The following is a 21,073-nucleotide window of genomic DNA, read 5'->3' as shown; positions in this document are numbered from 1 at the left end:
ATGCCGCGGAGCGGCTGGGCCCGTGAGCCATGGCCGCTGAGCCTGCGCGTCCGGAGCCTGTGCTCCGCAACGGGAGAGGCCAACAGCAGTGAGAGGCCCGCGTACCGCAAAAAAAAAAAAAAAAAAAAAAAAAAAATGTGGAACAAACTGCAAGCTCTGGACATTTCTTGAAACAGAATGCTCAGTTCAACCAGTTAACTCAAAATCTCAGGAGAGACCTGTGCCTACAGGGAAAGATGAGGTGTGAGCACTAGCTTACATGGGGCAGACACCTCTGGAAATGGGTAAGAACATTTCAGCTACAATAGGCAACAAATTGGTAGAGGCCAGATGTGGGCAGGTAAGAATAGGGAGCCCCTAGGGCAGCAAGTATAGGGGCAGCTTGAACTCTCTTGCAAACTTTTTCTCCATAGGCCCCACTTGATGAGAGTCCTGATAAAGCATCCCTCCTGGTACAGGCCTGGGAGGAGGAACAACAGTTGTTATGGAAAGTGCGCAAAATATTTCATGGATCCTTCTGTATTTTTGCTATGTAACAAAAACCGTAAGTTTAGGAAGAGGGATTCTGTAAAATGTAGCCTATATGGCACTGGTAAAAACCACTGAAGTGGGTGGTGGAGGTGGGATAAACTGGGAGATTGGGATTGACATATATACACTAATATGTATAAAATAGATAACTAATAAGAACCTGCTGTATAAAAAAAATAAAGAAAAAAGATCAAAAAAAAACAACACTGAAGTTGGGGGTAAGCAGAAAATAACTTGGTGGGAGGGCAGGGTTACATGCTAATCACAGAACTATGGAGGAGAGACAGGAGCACTTGTAAGACTCAGGCATACAGTCTGATTAGCACAAGCCTAATTAGAATAATAGAGAATACCACTCCAATCCAGACCCCCATCCCTAGACTAATAAGTGTCTAATAAAAGTAGCAGTTGAGGGCTTCCCTGGTGGCGCAGTGGTTGAGAGTCCCCCTGCCGATGAAGGGGACACGGGTTCGTGACCCGGTCCCGGAAGATCCCACATGCTGCGGAGCGGCTGGGCCCGTGAGCCATGGCTGTTGAGCCTGCGCGTCCGGCGCCTGTGCTCTGCAACGGGAGCGGCCACAACAGGGAGAGGCCTGCGTACCGGAAAAAAAAAAAAAAAAAAGTAGCAGTTGAATACTAATGAGAACCTCACAAGAGACAGACCCTCTAGAGGGGAAGACTGAAAGCTAAGGGTGGAGCAGACATTGAGGAAAACATCTGGTCCACTTGAGGGGGTGATTATGCCTAGAGGAGTTTGAAGCCTGTGGTGTACTGAGGGTAACCGTAGCAACAGTAAACCTTAAACCTGCCTAACATGTGATTAGATAAATACAACCTCTACCCTAAACACCTGGCCAAAGGAAAAGTCTGCTCATTACCAAGCATAGAAATTATTTGCCTCAGTTACTACTGTCCTACCCAAGATACCCAGATATTAATAAAACTATGAGTATATGAAAAGGCAAGAGGAAACAACATGTTGGAAAGAGATAAAGCAGCAGATGCAGGTGGAATGAGCTGATGAGGAGTTTAAAGTGACTGATTAATGTTAAAATCTGTATTAGTTATCTATGGCTGCCTAACATTATCACAAAATTTTAGCCATTTAAAATACTAGTAAACTTCCCAGAGGCCCCATTGTTTGAGAGAATTTGTGAGACCCAACCTTAATGTTTTCAAAGTGCTTTTTGTTTGACTCTATTGAGGCATCAACTTTGATGTTTCTGAGGTCTTCAACAGAAGTTATTACCTAGTCTTTATCTCCAGAGCTTGTTTTTCCTGGCAGTGTCCTGGTTTTGAAATCTACTCAGAAGACATTTCTTAATTTTAGCAGTTTTGCTATCTGGAGAGGCTGAGAATTTTTGAAACTATGAAAATCCTGCCTCATTTTGGTTTAATAGTCTTTCCTTCAACTTATCTCTCTCTTCTCCCAATTTACTGTAAACACCAGGAAGAAACCAGGCAGCACTTTCAACACTTTACTTGGAAATCTCCTTAGATTAGTTACCCAGTTCATTAGGCACATTTCCTCCTTTCCACATTTCTAAGGATGTTGGTAAACTTTCTACCATCACATGTATTACTTCTCCTTCCTACAATTTCCAGTTATGTCTTCCTGAGACTGAGTTTCTCAGTTCCTTGCTGACTGTTGGCTGGAGGCCTCCCTTAGTTTCTTGTTTCAAGGGCCTTTCCATATGGTAGATTACAACTTGGCAACTGGCTCCCATCAGAGTAAGCAAGAGCAATCAAGACAGAAGTCACTGTATTTTGGTAATCTAGTTTCAGAAGTTACATTCAGGTAACTTTGATAATCACTAGGTCAGTCCCTACTCAAGGGGAAGGGATTAAAGAAGGACATGAACAGCAAGAGACAGGGATCACCAGGACCCATTTTAGAGGCTGGCTACCGCAATAACATTGTGATTTTCCTAAATTTACTTGTTCTGATATATTTTCTCTGATTCCTTAATATTGTTTACATAACAGTCATATCATTGGCACATAAAATTTTACTTATTTCCAATCTGTATGCATTTTATTTTATTTTCTTGCATTATTGCACTGGCTAGGACCTCCAATCATTATTGAATAGAGGTAGTAATAGTTGACACTCTTGCCTTATTCCTAAAGTACAAGGACAGGGACAAAGTGCTCTTTTTTCATCCTCATAGATACGATACTGGAGGTTTATCATGGATGTTCTTTATTAGATTGAAGAAGTTCCTTCAGTTCCTAGATTGTAGAAGAGTTTTTATTATGAATAAGGTGAAGTTTGACAAATGCCTTTTCTGCATTTAGAGATGATTATATAAGATTTCTCCTTTATTCTATTAATATGGTGAATTACATCAGTTAATTTTCAACTCTTAAATAAATCTTGCCTTCCTGGGCTAAACTGAACTTGGATATATTTTCTTTTTGTAACACTGGATTTGCTTTGCTAATTGTTTTTTAGGATTTTTTCCACTATATTTATTAGATAGATTGGACTATAATTTTTGTTTTCCATAAGTCCTTGTTAGATTTTGGTATTAAGATTATTATGGGGCTTCCCTGGTGGCACAGTGGTTGAGAGTCTGTTTGCCGATGCAGGGGACACGGGTTTGTGCCCTGGTCCGGGAAGATCCCACATGCTGTGGAGCGGCTGGGCCCGTGAGCCATGGCTGCTGGGCCTGCGCGTCCAGAGCCTGTGCTCCGCAATGGGAGAGACCACAACAGTGAGAGGCCCGCGTACCGCAAAAAAAAAAAAAAAAAAAATTATTATGGCTGCTTCATAAAATGAGTATATACTTGAACTGAAAGAAATAACCAGTGAATATTAGAATGTTAACTTTTGGGGGGGTTCAAATTTAAACATGAATTTAAATTGTCAGACATCTCACAGCTTTAGGTATTATATATCATGCTGCCTCTTGTGCTTTGTTCCTTGGAAAATGTGTTTTATTCTTTTAAAGCAACGTGTTTTTTTTATCAGTTTTCTCTATACCTGATCTTCCTGTATTCAGATTCATTTTTGTCATTTCCATTTTTGATGACTTAACTATTATATTAATTTTAGGGGAAATCATGCATTCCACCTTTCATCTCAGACTTCTTATTTTAGGCATAGTTGATGTACAATATTGTATAAGTTTCAGATGTACATGTTACTTGTGTTCTTTTTGATGGTAGCCATGCTGACAGGTGTGAGGTAATATCTTATTGTGGTTTTAACTTGCATTTCCCTGATGATTAACAATGTTGAGCATCTTTTCATGTGCCTGTAAGCCATCTGTATGTCTTCTTTGGAAAAATGTCTATTCAGATCTTCTGCCCATTTTTTAATCAGGTTGTTTGCTTTTTTGATGTTGAGTATAAGCTGTTTATACATTTTGAATATTAACCCCTTATCAGTCATATCATTTGCAAATATTTTCTCCCATTCGGTAGGTTGTCTTTTCGTTTTGTAGATGCTTTCCTTTGCTGTGCAAAAGCTTTTAAGTTTAATTAGGTCCCGTTTGTTTATTTTTGCTTTTGTTTCTTCTGCTTTAGGGGATAGATCCATAAATATTGTTACGATTTATGTCAAAGAGTGTTCTGCCTGTATTTTCTTCTAGGAGTTTTATGGTTTCTGGTGTTACATTTAGGTCTTCAATCCACTTTGAGTTTATTTTTGTGTATGGTGTTAGAGAATGTTCTAATTTCATTCTTTTACATGTAGTTGTCCAGTTTTCCGAGCACCACTTATTGAACAGACTATCTTTTTTCCATTGTGTATTCTTGCCTCCTTTGTTGTAGATTAACTGACCATAAGTGTATGGATTTATTTCTGGACTCTTTATTCTGTTCCTTTGATCTAAATGTCTTTTTTTATGCCAGCACCATACTGTTTTGATTAGTGCTGCTATGTAGTATAGTCTGAAGTAAGGCAGTGTGATTTCTCGAGTTCTGTTCTTCTTTTTCAAGATTGTTTTGGCTATTCGGGGTCTTTTGTGTTTCCATACAATTTTTAAAAATTATTTGTTCTAGTTCTGTGAAAATGTCCTTTGTGTTTTGATAGGGATTACATTGAATCTGTAAATTGCCTTGGGTAATACGGTCATTTTAGCAATATTAATTCTTCCAGTACATGAACACAGCATATCTTTCCATCTGTTTGTGTTGTCCTCAGTTTCTTTCATCAGTGTCTTATGGTTTTCTGAGTACAGGTCTTTTACCACTTTAGGTTGGTTCATTCCTAGGTTTTTTATTCTTTTTGATGCAATTGTAAATGGGATTTTTCCCTTATTTTCTCTTTCTGATAGTTCATTGTTTGTGTATAGAAATGTGACATATTTCTGAATATTAATTTTGTATCTTGAAACTTTACCGAGCTCATTGACGAGTTCTAGTAGTTTTTTGGTGGCATCTTTAGGATTTTCTATGTATAGTATCATATCATCTGCAAACAGTGACAGTTTTACTTCTTTCTTCCCAATTTGGATTCCTTTGATTTATTTTTCAGTTTTTTTAAAGTGTATTCACAGAGTTGTGCAGTCATCACCACAATCAATTTTAGAACATTCTCATTACATCAGAATGAAATCCTGTACCCATTAGCAGTCACTCCTCACTTCTCACCAACCTTCCTGGCCCTAGACAACCACTCTTTAGTTTTGTCTCAATGAATTTGCCTATTTTGGATATTTCATATACATGGAATTATATAATATGTAGTCTTTTTAAACTAGTTTCTTTAACTTAGCACGATAACTTCAAGGTTTATTTCTGTGGTAGCATGTATTAGTATCTCATTTCTGTTTATTGCCAAATAATATTAAATTTTATAGGCATTACCACATTTAACTTATCTATTCATTTATTGATGGCATTTGGGTTATTTATACTTTTTATTATTATGGATAATGCTGTTGTGAACATATATGTGTAAGGTTTTTTTTTTTTTTTTTTTTTTGTGATACGCGGGCCTCTCACTGTTGTGGCCTCTCCCGTTGCGGAGCACAGGCTCTGGATGTGCAGGCTCAATGGCCATGGCTCACGGGCCCAGCCGCTCCGCGGCATGTGGGATCTTCCTGGACCGGGGCACGAACCCGTGTCCTCTGCATCAGCAGGTGGACTCTCAACCACTGCGCCACCAAGGAAGCCCTATGTGTAAGTTTTTGTGTGGACATACATTTTCATTTCTCTTGGGTACACGTCTAGGAATGCTGGGTCAAATAGTAACTCTGTTTAACTTTTTGAGGAACTGCCAGACTGTTTTCCAGAGAGGCTGCACCATTTTATGGTTCCACCAGAAATCTGTGAAGGTTCTTATCTGTCCTTTTGCATAATGGCTAATGTTGTTGAACATATTTCCATGTACTTTTTGTCTATTTGTGTATCTTCTTTGAAGAAATATCTATTCAGATCCTTTTAAATTGGGTTGTCTTCTTTTATTTAATATTTATTTATTTATTGGCTGCGTTGAGTCTTCGTTGCTGTGTTCAGGCTGTCTCTAGTTGCGGCGAGTGGGGGCTACTCTTCATTGTGGTGCACAGGCTTCTTATTGCAGTGGCTTCTCTTGTTGCGGAGCACAGGTTCTAGGCATGCGGGCTTCAGTAGTTGTGACACCCAGGCTCAGTAGTTGTGGCACGTGGGCTCTAGAGTGCAGGCTCAGTAGTTGTGGCAACAGGGCTTAGTTGCTCCGCGGCATGTGGGGTCTTCCTGGACCAGGATTCGAACCCGTGTCCCCTGCATTGGCAGGCGGATTCTTAACCACTGTGCCACCAGGGAAGTCCGGGTTGTCTTCTTATTGTCGTGTTCTCAGTGTTCTTTATATATTCCATTTACAAGTCCTTTATCAGATATATTATTTGCAAAAGTTGATCCCATTCTGTGCATTGTTTTCTCCCTTTCTTGATGGTGTCATTTGAAGCACAAATGTTTTTAAGTTTTGATGAAGTCCAATTTATTTTTGTTGTTGTTGCTTGTGTTTTTGGTGTCATATCTAAGAAACCATTGCCTAATTCAAGGTTGTGAAGATTTATGCCAATATTTTCTTCCAAGAGTTTTATAGTTTTAGCTCTCACATCTTGGTCTTTAATTCATTTAGAGTTAATTTTTGTAAATGCTGTGAGTTATAGGGGCCCAACTTTATTCTTTTGCATGTGGATAGCAAGTTCTCCCTGCAGTACATGTTGAAAAGACTGTTCTTTCCCTTTGATTTTCTTGTTACCCTGGTTGAAAAATCAGTTTATTATAAAAATGAGTGTTTATGTTTAATTCATCTATATGTCTGTTTTTATGCCAGTACCACACTCTTGATTATTGTAGTTTTGTAGTAGGTTTTAAAATCGGCAAGGGTGCGATCCCCATCTTTTTCTCCTTTTTCAGGAATATTTTAGGTTATCTGAGTCCCTTTCATTTCCATATGAGTTTTAGGATTGGATTAATTTGTTAATTTCTGCAAATAAACCTGCTGAGATTTTAATAGAGATTGAGTTGAATCTGAAGATCAGTGTGGGGAGTACTGCCATCTTAACAATGTTAAGTCTTCCAGTCATGAACATGGAATGTCTTTCCATTAATACAGGTGTTTAATTTCTTTTGACAATGTTTTCATAGTTTTCAGTGTACAGGTCTTGCTTCTTCTGTTGAATTTATTCCTTTGTATTTTATTTTTCTTGATGCAGACGTACATGGAATTGGTTCCTTAATTTCTTTTGGGGGTTGTTCACTATCATTGTATAAACATATAGTTGACTTTTGTATATTAATCTTTTATCCTGTAACCTTGCTGAACTCCTTTATTAGTTGTAATAGTTTTTAAGTGGATTTTTTAGATTCTCTGTGTACAAAATCGTGTCATGTAAAATAGAGATGGTTTGACTTCTTTCTTTAGAATCTAGATACCTTTTATTTCTTTTCCCTACCTAATTGCCCTGACTATAATCTCTAATACAAAGTTGACTTGCAGTGGCAAGAGCAGACATCCTTGACTTGTTTGTGATCACAGGGGGAAAGCACTTAGTCTTTCACCATTAAATATGGTATTAGATATGGGTTTTTCGTAGATGGCCTTTTTCAGGTTGAGGAAGTTTCCTTTTCTTCCTATTTACTGAGGTTTTTTTTTTTTTTTTAATCATGAATCATTGTTGGATTTTTTTCAAACCCTTTTCTGCATCTATTTAGATGATCATGTGGTTTTTGTCCTTTGTTTTATTGATATGGTATATTACATTAATTGATATTTGATTATTAAACCAACTTTTCATTCCTGGGTTAAATTCCAGTTAGGCATGATGTATAATCCTTTTTTTTTTTTTTAATGTTCCTGGATTGTGCTTGCTGGTATTTTGTTGAGGATTTTTGCATCTACATTCATTTGCTGTTGTTTTGTAGTTCTTAGAGCTCTTTTGACATAGATTGCTGTGTTTCTCGTTTCTTAAAGCACCTTTGTTCCTTTAGACAGTACATTTTAAATTACAGTCAAATGTTAAAATTTGTAAAGAGGGCATTAAGATGATTTCACTGCCATATATATATATATTTGTAGAAATATACTTTTTTAATGATGAAACTCTTCTTTTTCACCATGCATTTACATTTGCTTAAAAACAGTATATACCTTTCTGTCTGCTAGATGTCCTGTGAAATCTAGGACATCTAATCTCTCTAAATCTTATCCACTAAGTTAATATTGAGAATTTATAGAATGCTGCCAGCATTCTCTGCTTCCAAATGTGAGATATCAATCAGGGAAAGAAATTTATCTGGTTGACCATTGGTGAGCTCTAACTAATTCTCTTTGGGATAGAAGCTTCGTTGCCTTGACCTTGTCTTTCACATTAGAAAGACATTTCTGGAGTACCTAGAAGAACATTGGGGATATGTACAGCCATAAAATAAATCTCTTCCTAGAACATCAGTTTTACTAAAAATTTTAGAATAGATGGGTATGGGGAAACTATTTATATTAAAACAGAAAAGATTGTTTTATGGAGAAAAATACAGAATGTGCAGGGATGTTTAAGCTAAAACATAAGCCTTCAAGGAAACTCAGGTTTTTTGCCATGGTTTTCAGCCAAACCACCCAACTCTAAGTGTATGAATTATCATTCCTTGTTAGATAAGAGTACAGTTTGTGGACATAATTGAGAAATACTCTGAGATGTTAAATAAATGCTGAAATGATTATTTCTTTATGAACAGACTATTGTCCTCCTTGTAAATAATTAACAAACCAACACTGGAAATATCCTCTTGACCAGAGTTTTCAACTTTTCTATCCTATTAGTCAAATATTTCCCTATTTTGTGTTTACATTCTCATTTTGTTAACTAGCTTATTGCTGTACTCTAAATGAGATAGAGGATTAGGTATTTTTATGTTACTTTGTGGTCTGAGAATGCTTTGATAAAAAATGTAGGGCTTCCCTGGTGGCGCAGTGGTTGAGAGTCCGCCTGCCGATGCAGGGGACACGGGTTCGTGCCCCGGTCCGGGAAGATCCCACATGCCGTGGAGCGGCTGTGCCCGTGAGCCATGGCCGCTGAGCCTGCGCGTCCGGAGCCTGTGCTCCGCAACGGGAGAGGCCACAACAGTGAGAGGCCCGCGTACCACAAAAAAAAAAAAACAAAAAAAAAACAAAAAAAAAAAAAAAAAAAAAAAAATGTAGATCATGATACCAGATAATTTCTCATACATACACCTCATGGGAAATATTATTGAACGTAAACAGGAAGACATATTTCAGAGTGGATATAAAATCTTGAGTTTGTTTTATTGGCAAGTCCTTTGCATTTAAAGGCTGTATTAATACACTTGCTCCTATTAGCTATGCTAATAGACCACAGAGAAGCCATGCATATCTTTAGGTAGGCCTATAGAAGTGTTGCCTTTTGTGCTTAACACAGCTTGTTAAGTTTATAGCCTTCCAGAGCATAATAATTGCTAATAGGTAGTCTAATCATAGCAGCGTAACAGAAAAGATTTTCTTTTTTTAAAAAAAAAAAGCCCTGTTTAAATAGTGTAGCAACAAAATTTTCAAATATCTCTAGAAACTAAATTTAGGAAAGAGTGGTTCTTCTGGATAGAGCACTTTAAGTTTTGGGAGAAGCTCATCATAGCCACTGGCATTATTGAATATATGTACAAGCATTTTTTGCCGTCAGTGATCCCTAGAGTTTTCATGGATTTTCTTCAGGTTTGACAAAGGGAGTAAGTAAATGCTGGGGTATATGTTCTGACCTGGCAGTCTCTAGACGTACTTTCTTCATTTACTTTAATGTTAGGTAAATGTGGCAGTGTACTTTGTTGTTACTGTTTTTATGACCTTGGAAGCCTTGCTTTCTTGAACAAACAAATCTTTGGGTCATTCCTCATATTTATTTGGCTTTTATGAATGGAATTGAGATGACAAGGGGCCATTGTGAGGTTGCTTTCGGATATCCCATAACTGGATAAACTTACTGTGATTATTTTTTCCTATAGTAGGCATTCAGTTAATATTTTTTAATAAGTAAATGAAAATAAATCTTCTCTTATCTGCTTATGAATTTTCCTCTTCAGTCTCATCTTTAAGATTTGACCAATCTAAACAGGGAGAGAACTTGCCACATATTTTCTCACCTTGACAGTGTTTATTCTCTCCTTACAATATATAGCATTACCTATTTCATCTTTCTTTTATGCATAATCCTACAGATTCATCACTTCTTTTGTTTTACGTTAACCTCATGCGAAATTTTGCATCGTTAACACTTTTTAATATTTCTCTTGTCATCCTCTTCCACTGCCTCTTTCATCCTATGGCTGTAGCTTTTGCATAGATTACAGTATTGTATGCCTTGTACCCTGACCAGATGTTTGTTAACTTCTTTCTTATTTCTTTACAAATGCTCTCCATATTTGTAAAGGACATATATATAGTTCCAGTATGTTTATAGTATAGTAAAGGAAATTATAGAACTTAAGCTGGAAGGAATTTTTAAAATTGTCTAGCCTTTTTTGTTTATGAGTGGGAGTAATGATGCCCAGAGAAATAAGCATGCTTTGCCACAGTCACCATATGTACGTGGTTTTCTGATTTACAGTTTGGGGGTGTACTTGATCTGGAACAGTTTCCTAGCAAAGGTGTTTCAGAAGCCAGTTGATAGATTGAAGAGGAGTGATTTGGATGATAGAATGAATTAATGGTTCAAATGTTTGACAATTTTCGAAAAAACTTAAGAGGCAGTGGGGAATTACTGTGAAAGATGTTAGTATAAATGTGGTTGAGGATAATGACAAGAATAGCGAAGGCATTGTAAAGAGATGGCAACAAGGGAGCAGGCTAACCTGAGACCAGATTATAAATCCTCTACGTATGTGTATATTTGTTCTTTGTTTAGTTGTGTGGATTCCTTGTAACTGTATCAGTATTAGAGATTATGCTCGTAGAAAGAAGGTCCTGAGTCCCATACATGAGCCTAGTAGTATGCTAAATGTAAATAATAGGAGTCGGGAAAATGATTGGAATGTCATGATAAGCAAGAAAAAAATAAAGCTATTTTTTGAACATTACTATATGCCCTGCACTTTCACACAAATTAATTCAAAGACAAGATGCAGTCAACTCTTGAACATTCAAAATTCTAATTTTCATTCTGTTATTTCATTGATCTTAATATCTCCACCAGAAAGCTAGCAACAAAGGAAAGGCTGTGGCGTTCATGTTTTTCAGAAATTGCTCTGGTGGAGTACAGGTGTGGGAGGAAATAAATTTAGATGCTCAAAGAAAAGATTTGGCTTCCCTGTGGATTTCACTAACCCATATCCCTGTGTGATCTTATAGAATAAAATGTGTTGTACTCTCTTTGGAGAATTAATCACCAGTGACAGAAATTCAGAGCTAACATCTCTGTTCACAGAGTAACATGAAAATTAGGGTTGTCATTTTAAGGTAAGTTTTAATGTTTAGTTTTTTTTCCCCCCTCTGTGCTCTTATCAGAAACCACCCATTTTTGATAGGATTGAGTTGGAATACCTTTCAGAGTTAAGCATTAAAGATACATATTTAAAAAAAAAAAAGATACATATTTTTGGTCAGTGTTTTTTACTTTATAACCCCTTTTTGAACTAAGAATAAATGTGCAAACCCTTTTTTATCTTAATGCCATTTAAAAATTCCAGTCCAGTTATTTATATGCTACTGAAGATTGCAGGGTATTAGTACCAGGAAAAAGTAAAATCACCTATGTATGTTTAATGCAATATTTAAGCAGTATATATGTTGTTTATTTTATTGACAGGGTTTAAATAGAAGTATGAAAAAGATCTAAATCAAAATAAATTGTGCCTTATTTGATAATGAAGAGGTGAAACCTTTGTTTTAAAAATTCGATATTTTTCTGTCTTGGATCATAATTGAGAACCCATAAAGTATAGGACTTTCCATATTTAAGACAATTCTGATTATTGCAAAAGTTCTTGATGTGAAAACCACATACATATTTTATTACAAAGGTGTGGAATATTGCCTTGTGAAAGGTTAATTTTAAAAAATTCAAAAAACATAAAGTATCCCTGAAGAAACCGGCATACCTCTGGAATAAATCTAGTTTTGGTAAACCACAGCTGTAGGCACATATTTTATTTTATTCTCATGGGCATTTTCTTTTCACTTGTATTTCTTTCAGAGTAAGTGAGGAAAAGGAAGTAACAGAAGAAAGACTCAAAGCTGAGCAGGAATCATTTGAGAAGAAGATCAGGCAGTTGGAAGAACAGAATGAACTGATCATAAAAGAAAGGGAAGATATCCTTTTTGAAAGTCCTCTTTTTTAACGTGCAGAAAGTTTGACTCTTTCATGAAGAAAATGTAAACTCCAGAGAAATAATTGTTTTAATTTATAACAGAGAGTAAATCTGCATGGGCTGCCATTTTTAGGCAATCAGAACGACACTTAACAGCATGTGTTGTTGCTTCCTTTGTGCTTGATACAGTCATCCAGCTGTTCCACTGCTGCTGTTATACTGTGGAGCACACATTTGTCAAATCAAAGAGACAATAAGAAATTTGGGCATTAAAATGTAGTGTTGGAACTTTATTAAATTCCGTTCCACTACTGTAATTGAGCCTGAACCCTCTTTGTCTTTGGTATTCTTTCTAGCTAAAGCTTTGACAGTTCTAAGGAATTCTATTCTGAAATCATAAAAATAAAAAAAATCCGTTGTAACTTATAGATATTGTAATTGATAAATGTTTATACTGCAACATAATACTACCAAACTATTCTCATGGAAGAGAAAACTATTGGGTTTAGAATTAGAGAGAGGGTTATGTGTGTGTGAGTGTAAATATGTATAATTTCATTATTTGTAAGAAAGTAAAATTTAAAATGGTGTTTTAACTTAAGAATTGTACTTTAAGGGATATGTGAGTTGAAATAAGCATATTTCTGAAGTTTGTTTTGACTGGGTAGATACTTATCTTTGGGTGTTTTTTGCAGTGACATTGGTATAAAACAGAAGTGACTGTCCCTAAAGTTAGGATCTGCCAGCTAAAGGAGTATGTGAATGCTTAAAGGAACGATTGTCCTTATTATCAGTAGCATCATTTACTTGATTTGTTTTTTTTTTAGATTTTTTTTTTTGATGTGGACCATTTTTTAAGTCTTTATTGAATTTGTTACAATATTGCTTCTGTTTTGGTTTTTTGGCCCCAAGGCATGTGGGATCTTAGCTCCCCGACCAGGGATTGAACCCGCACCCCCTGCATTGGAAAGTAAAATCTTAACCACTGGACCACCAGGGAAGTCCCCCATTTACTTGATTTTAATAATTTTTTTGAAGATTCTTTGAGTGTCAAAAATGATCATGTATTGACAGTAACTATACCTTTATGAAAACCAGGGAAATAGAAGCATAAAGATAAATTAATTCACTGGAAAAAAAAGCACAAAAAATAACTATAAAAATTGAGTTCTGAACTTGTATCTTCCAAACAGTGGGAGTGCATGATTGCAAATTAATAGAATCAGAATTCTCCGATTTGATTTGTGGAGTAGAACATTTGTTAGTTTTATGGGCCCCACAGTTTGAAAGGAGTACTTTTTCAATTTTTTTTTCTATATTTCATTAGCATTTGAATAATCATCTTGGGCCTTCTCTTTTCTTTGCTTTCTTTGACTTTATCGCGCTGGGTTGTCAACTCTCAGCCTACGTCCCCACCTCTGTGATTTTCTTCTTGCTACTTTTCTCTCTTGGTTAAGATAGCACTGTTTAGTCAGAATTCACGTCTGTGCTCAGCCAGTGTTAGTCTTTCACTTTGCAAAAGGAATAGTGATTCAGGACCCTAGCACTTTCAAGAAAAGGTGGACTAGGAATGCTTTTATTTGTAACAGAAGTTCACTTTACAGGGTCTATTTCTTTGCACATAACAATTCTGGAGATAAGTGGCCTCTGGCATTGGTTCAGTGGCTTAAAGTTTTCAGTGCTGGGTCCGTACAGTTCTCTTAGCTTCTTCTAATGGTTGCAGGATTCCAGGTTTCAAGATGGTTACTCCAATTCCAGGTATTACATTTGCATTAAGGCAGAAAGAAAGGGGAAGGAAGACGTTCTGGTAGTTGTGACTCCCTGTCCTTTTTCAAAATACATAAAATCTTTCTCAGGGCATTTCCCTCGACGATGCCTCACAGCAGTCTTTCATGAGACGTTTATTGTCCTGAACTTTATCACATGGGCATGCTAATCCGCAAGGGAGGCTGAGGAAGTGAGCGTTTAGCTTATCCAATTTAGACAGTGGGAGGCAGCAGGGAAGGGGATTGGAAATGAAGTCAGCCTCCAACTCTGGTAGCAGAAGTAGGGGAAATTGAAATCACTTTTTAAAAAAAATTTTTTTAATTTTTATTTTTCTGGCTGCTCCATGCAACATGTGGGATCTTAGTTCCCCAACCAGGAGTTGAACCCATGCCCCCTGCATTGGGAGCACGGAGTCTTAACCACTGGACCTCCAGGGAAGTCCCTGAAATCACTTTTTAAATACAGAGGAGGTGGTGATACCTTGATCTCCCCAGAACAAGATAAATAAATAAATAAATATTATGTTAAGTGGAATTGGGGTGAGTTGGAGAAATAAAGTGAGAGAAGGAGGAGGTAGCAGACAATTTAGAAATCCTGGCCACAGTTAGGGTGCGACCTAACACACACAAAAATGTGTGGCTGTCTGGTAAAGCAGAATTTAACTTTGGTGGACAGTTACATTTAGCACTCTTCTGGATCAAGATTAATTGTATTTAGTGTTGAAGCAGTCTAAACTCAGCATGGTTATGGGCAGAATAGTTTCTTCTATCAGGATGAATATTAAGATACCCCCAGGTGATTGTAGTGACACAGTTTTTCCTGTTTTCTTAGCACATAGGTCAGCAAACTACTGCCATGGGCCAGATCTATCAGGGTGTCAGCTAAGTGCAGCCACACACATTCATTTATGTATCTTCTGTGGCTGTTCTTGCGCTACAGCTGCAAGTGGTGCAGTTGCAACAAAGACCCTGTGGCCTACATAGCCCGAAATATTTACTATCTGGCCCTCAGCAGAAAAGTTTGCTCGCCCCCATCTACCTTATAAGATTAAAGTAAAGGAAAAGGCATGTAAATAAGTCAAAGACTTAGACATGTGTTGTAGTTAGACCAATTTTGCATTTGGTATAAAAGGATTTGATTTGAGCATTTATTATTATTATTGTGAGTGAAGATTGGAGTAAATATTAGACCATGTTCAAAAATTAAAATGGTTTAGTTAGTATAATTGGTTTAATTAAGATTGTTTGAATCACCTAAAGATAAGTGGTATTTGTAGAATTTGTCAAAGAAAAGAGAATGAAAGGTATGATTAAAAAACAATGACATCCATGGTTTTTATTCCAAGTAGATTGCTCAAGTACAAATCCCCTTTACCAGTATAAACTTGTCAAAGGATAATGTAGATGATTTTACAGTACATAAAACTCTGTAAAACTTAGAAACATAAAACAAGGATATGATTTAAAACAATACAGTTTTAACTACAGATACATTAACCTCTCGTACATGAATGATTCAGACTCATGCATGAAATCAGATAATTTCAAATTATTTTAAAGCCTGTTTCTGTGTGAGGAACTACATGGATTCTGATTTTTGGCATTTTAAAGGTGTGCTATCCTAATTTATGGGTTTTTTGTTTTAAAAGTTCTAATAACAGGATTTATTGATCAACTATACGAACCCAGACCAGTCCAGTCCCTTAGTAGAAAAGAGTAAAGATATTTTACATATTTGCATTTGGATCAGGCTTTTGAAGGATTTGTTCTTACGTGAAATAGAGAATTTATTACTAAAACATAAAAATCCTTGGTAGTTTTCAGTCTTTGAACAAAGAAAGCTTATTTCTTGATAAATTAACTATGTAAATGAATATGCCATTTACAAAGTCAAGCAGTCTGATGAACCTAGTTGATTTTTGCCTAGCTAAATGAGTATGAATGGAGAGATAAATCTGAAATGTAGAGAGAAATATGTCCAATAGGAATAATTCTAAAAGATGTTAGCATGTAATAGTATAAGACACAGAGGATGTAGCCATTACAAAAGTTGATTAATGTTTGAGCTGATTGTATTTCTAGAACATAGGTCTCAGGTCAGGATGGTATCAAAAGCTTACCGAAGGAAAGTAAAGTTTGATATTTTCTGATTTCACTGTTTTAACTGACAGAGCAAGGGAAGTGACAGAGAAGAAAGCACAATGGGCTTTAGAGTCAAAATTGTTTCAGCACTGCCTAGCTGTCTGACCTTGGGAATGCTACTGAACTTTTCTAAGTCTCTTTTTTCATCTATAATATATGGATAGCTAATAATGCCTTTTTTGCAGGCTTGTTGAAATTTGGCAGACTCTTTGCGTTGTGTGTGTAAAGAATCTAGCAGTGTTTCATACTTTGGGACACTGAAAAAAAGATAGCAATTCTCGTTATTACTACTATTAATATGGATGAGGGATGAGTTGACTAGCTTCTCTGTTTCTCACTTCTGTGCCTTTCTTCAGTGGGGTTTTGATGGTTTTCATTAGGTTAAGCAGGTGCTTAGGCTGCTTAGAGGCCCAGTAGGAGAGTGAAATTGATCTGTTCTCTGCTTTATCTTCTATTTCTATGAAAGAGGAAACCTTTCTGCATCATATATACCAGTTAGGTGCTCATTGAGAACAAACCAGGTCTTACTTTCCTCTCCCAGAAACCAGACTGACAGAAATGTTTGTTTTTTTCTCCTTCTGGTCTGTTTCCATTGTCTCTCTGATTGAGACTTAGTAAATTGAAGAGGTTTAGAGGTACTTAGAGCTTAGATTCTCAAGCCCATTGAAGAAAGAATTTTAAAGAAACCAACCTAAACCTTTTTGAGGAATGTTTTAGAATGAGCCAAGGGTCTCAGTATGTCTGTACTGAAATTAGACTAGAGAAAATTCACAAGAATTTTATCTAATTATGTGAAAAGAAACCATTTGTGCAAATAGCAATAATACTTCAGAGGTATTCAAAGCTTTCCATTTAACTATATACATCTCTGCTACATGAGCCGAACTACCACGATCTGATAGACTTTTACCAAGAATAGGAACCATACTGTAGGAAGCTCTATCATAGATCTGGATGCAGTGGTCTTGGGTGGGTAGGCAGGGTGGGAAAAGATAGTAAATAGAAATAAGTTTCATGAGAAAGGAAATGAATTTCAAAAGAAAGGGTACGTCTTCCCTTTCTAATTAATCTTTCTGATCCTTCATAAGAAAAAGCAGGAGATTCTCCAGTCCTGGAAATAGTTTGGGGAGAATTAAAAATCTAAACTTAGTGAAGAAGCCTATAGGCAGAGGGTATTGTGGTGTCTGGCAATGTGGTATATGAATATAGCAAAGTATGTTGCCCAACACCTTATCAGCCTTTTGGTTTTGAATAAATATTGGGTTTTTGTTTTTTTATGTTTACAAATTGAATTTTATGGTGGTAGGATATATTCTGTGCACTTGGATAGTCAGTTTATTCCATTCAACAAGTGCTAGACAATATTGTTTTACTAATCTAATAACTATCTCTAGTACTGTAGAAGTTGTGCTTTTGGGAGCCATTTTATTTGCTCTGTGATGCTGTATAACTTAAGCAGGTTTTGGACCATTATTATTGTATATTGTCCTATAATGTCATTATAAATCATAATAACAGATTAAATAACCCTTTACATTTGTATTACAAAGAAATAAACATGCTTAAGGAAAGAACTAGTTATTACTAGTATTATTGTTGCCTAAGCTGTTTTTTTTTTTAAATTAATTAATTAATTTTTGGTTGCGTTGGGTCTTCGTTGCTGCATGCAGGCTTTCTCTAGTTGCGGTGAGTGGGGGCTACTCTTTGTTGCGGTGCACGGGCTTCTCGCTGTGGTGGCTTCTCGCTGTGGTGGCTTCTCTTGTTGTGGAGCACAGGCTCTAGAACGCAGGCTTCAGTAGTTGTGGTGCACGGGCTTAGTTGCCCTGTGGCATGTGGGACCTTACTGGACCAGGGCTTGAACCTGTGTCCCCTGCATTGGCAGGTGGACTCCCAACCACTGCGCCACCAGGGAAGTCCCTTTAAGCTGTTCTTAAAGATTATGTTGTTCTCTTAAAAATACTTAGATATTAATGCTAACTGAAGGGAGAAATTAATGATAGATGCTTGCAGAAAGTAAAAAAATATATTAAAATTTTATCTATATACAACTTCATTTTAATAAGCCTTTAGGGTTTGAGTTACTCTGTGGTAGTGAGTTATATTTACACTTTACTTTTCTGGAACTCATCCAAGAATAAGAATAAAAAGAAGTACTCCTCACCTGCTCTGGTCCCCTATATATGGACTTTTCTTATATGAAAATTCCTGAGGCTGTCACATGTATAATAATAAACTCATTATCTGGTATCTAGTTTGTAAGTCCATTGTAGATTAGAAGTAGAAAATTAGAAGTAGGGAAAGGAGCTACAGTGAGAATATTGAAGCTGACAGGAGAGTCAGCTATTAAAACTATTAAAAATGACATAAAAACTGAAAATGCACAGCAGTCTAGAGCTTCTCCCCACCTAGGTGTATCTCAAGGCCATCATATGTTAAATGAAGTACAGTACTTAACACTTGTAAGGATAATTCTGAGGCATCAAAATAATGCTAAATTGTTTTTATCCCATTCTCTTTTCTTGGTACTTCTAGTACTTCTGTTAGTAAGACATCTTACGTTTGTGTGTTGGCTTTCTATTTACAGAGCACTTTCACTTATACTTTTTAATCTTCACAATAACCTGATTAAGTTAGGTGAGGCAGATACTCATATCCTTATTTTACAGATAAAGATATAGGACTGGAGAGGTAACTGAAACAGCCCATTGCAGAGTTAAGAGTGAAATCTTTTGACACCAGCTGTCTTTACACCAAATTATTTCTGCAGCAGTGAATGATACAAATATCAATAAGCCTTACTTTTCTAACCTGCTTTATAGTTAAAGCACAATTTTATCAAAAAATTAGATTTTACAGTGCTTTTTATCCAAAGTTGGTTAAAAAAAAATGGGAAGGGGGAGCATCACTTAATAGAGTATAACCTAATTATCCAGAAATCCAGGTATGTAGAATGTTCCTGAGATTCACTTGTATTTTGGCTTTTCTTTATCATTTTTCCCTCTGAAATGTTATTCTGAACTCATTGTCTTTTTTTTTTTTAATTTTTATTGGGGTATAATTGATTTACAACGTTGTGTTAGTTTCAGGTGTACAGCAAAGTGAATCTGTTGGACATATTCATATATCCACTCTTTTTTAGCTTCTTTTCCCATATAGGCCATTACAGAGTATTGAGTAGAGTTCCCTGTGCTATACAGTAGGTCCTTATTAGTTATGTATTTTATATATAGTAGTGTATTTTATATGTGTCAATCCCAATCTTCCAATTTTACCCTCCCCCTGCTTACTCCCCAGTAACCATACGTTTATTTTTCACATCTATCACTCTGTTTCTGTTCTGTAGATAAGTTCATTTGTAGCCTTTTTTTTAGATTTCACATGTGATATCATATGATATTTGTCTCTCTCTGTCTGACTTACTTCACTCAGCATGAGAATCTGTAGGTTCATCCATATTGTTGCAAATGGCATTATTTTGTTCTTTTCTTATGGCTGAGTAATATACCATTGTATATATGGATAAAGAAGTTGTGAACCCATTGTCTTTTGCTGTTTTCACTGACACTTCACTGCATTCCTGTGTAGTATCCTTTTGCCCATCTCCATTGTCTACAGCCGCCCTTTGATTGACTTCATTTCATCACTGTTGCCAGCTTAATCTTTCTTGAGGACTATTTTTATCACATCACTTGTCTTTTTAATAACTTGCTTTGGCTTCTTATGACCTAAAATATCAAATGCGTGTTCTTAATTTTGATGTTTAAGCCCTCCATTACTGATATCACGTAACACATGTGACCTTCATTTTTATGACTCCCTTGTGTGGTACCTACATACTAGGTAGGAAAAATTCATTAGTTTTTCCTACTTATTACAGTTTATTTCTATTTGTCATTATTCCTTTTGCTAGTTTTCTTTGAGACTTCAGGACATTTTTTTGAAAATTTTTTAACAGTATTTGACTCTTAGAACTCTTCAAGCATTCATACCTATACCAACTGCCCTAACTTGTGCATCTTGTGCTTCCTTGGGCAACTGTAGTGCTCTTTCAGTAGTACTGGGTTTTGAATAAGAAAATTTACGTCAGTCTTGGATCGGTTAATTTATACCTTTGTGACTTTACACAGTCACTGAACGCAAGACCATGTCAATTTCATTTTAGAAGAATACGCCAATTTAGTTGCTTTAGACTTGAGTAGTAGAGAAAGTGAAGGCTGTGAAGAAAAGGAGATATTATCTAGCCAAAGGGTATCTATATTTGAAGAAATGTTTTTTGTTTTGTTTTAAGGCTGGAAAAGAATGTTGAGTATATTTATATGTTGAAACAAATGTGCTAGGAAATGATTAAGATCTGCTTTCCATCTCATACTACCTTTTCTGATTTTTAGTTTTTCTTCTGTGAAAATGAAACAAGTCTTAAAGAAATCGTGATAAATATATCTAACTGTTAAACTTAGATGTTTTGGAGTATTAAGATATAAGATTGTGCTTTTTAACCACTTTGCCCTCTATTCTGGGCTTAGCAAGGTTCATTTGTTTACGTATGTATGTGTTTGTTATTTTAGTGTTTGCTATGGACTGAATTGTGTCTCTCCAAAATTCGTGTGTTGAACCCCTAACACCTCCCTCCCTCCCCCAATGTAACTATCTGGAGAAGGGATTTTAGGAGGTGATTAAGGTTAAATGAGGTCATGTGGATGAGTCCCTAATCCAATAGGACTGTGGCCTTATCAGAAAAGAAAGAGAGATCTCTCTCTCTCCCTCCCTTCTCTGCATCCCCCACATGTGAGGACACAGTAGCCATCTGAAAGCCAGGAAGAGAGCTCTCACCAGAAACCAAATCCTTTGAGACCTTGATTGGACTTTCCAGCCTCTAGAACTATGAG

General features: G+C 36.3%; 1 protein-coding gene across 2 annotated transcripts in view; it reads left to right on the top strand.

Moving 5' to 3' along the window:
* KIAA1328 (KIAA1328 ortholog) overlaps nucleotides 1-21,073 on the top strand; it is a 380,212-nt gene that overhangs the window by 46,417 nt on the left and 312,722 nt on the right. For both annotated transcript variants that reach the window (XM_065890102.1, XM_065890101.1), the window contains exon 5: nucleotides 12,165-12,280. In XM_065890102.1, coding sequence (XP_065746174.1) covers nucleotides 12,165-12,280 — 116 coding nt within the window. The remainder of the gene's footprint in view (nucleotides 1-12,164; nucleotides 12,281-21,073) is intronic.

The sequence above is a fragment of the Phocoena phocoena genome, chromosome 13, assembly GCF_963924675.1.
Source record: "Phocoena phocoena chromosome 13, mPhoPho1.1, whole genome shotgun sequence".
NCBI classification, from domain to species: Eukaryota; Metazoa; Chordata; class Mammalia; order Artiodactyla; family Phocoenidae; genus Phocoena; species Phocoena phocoena.
This window is presented reverse-complemented; position numbering and strand designations above follow the sequence as displayed.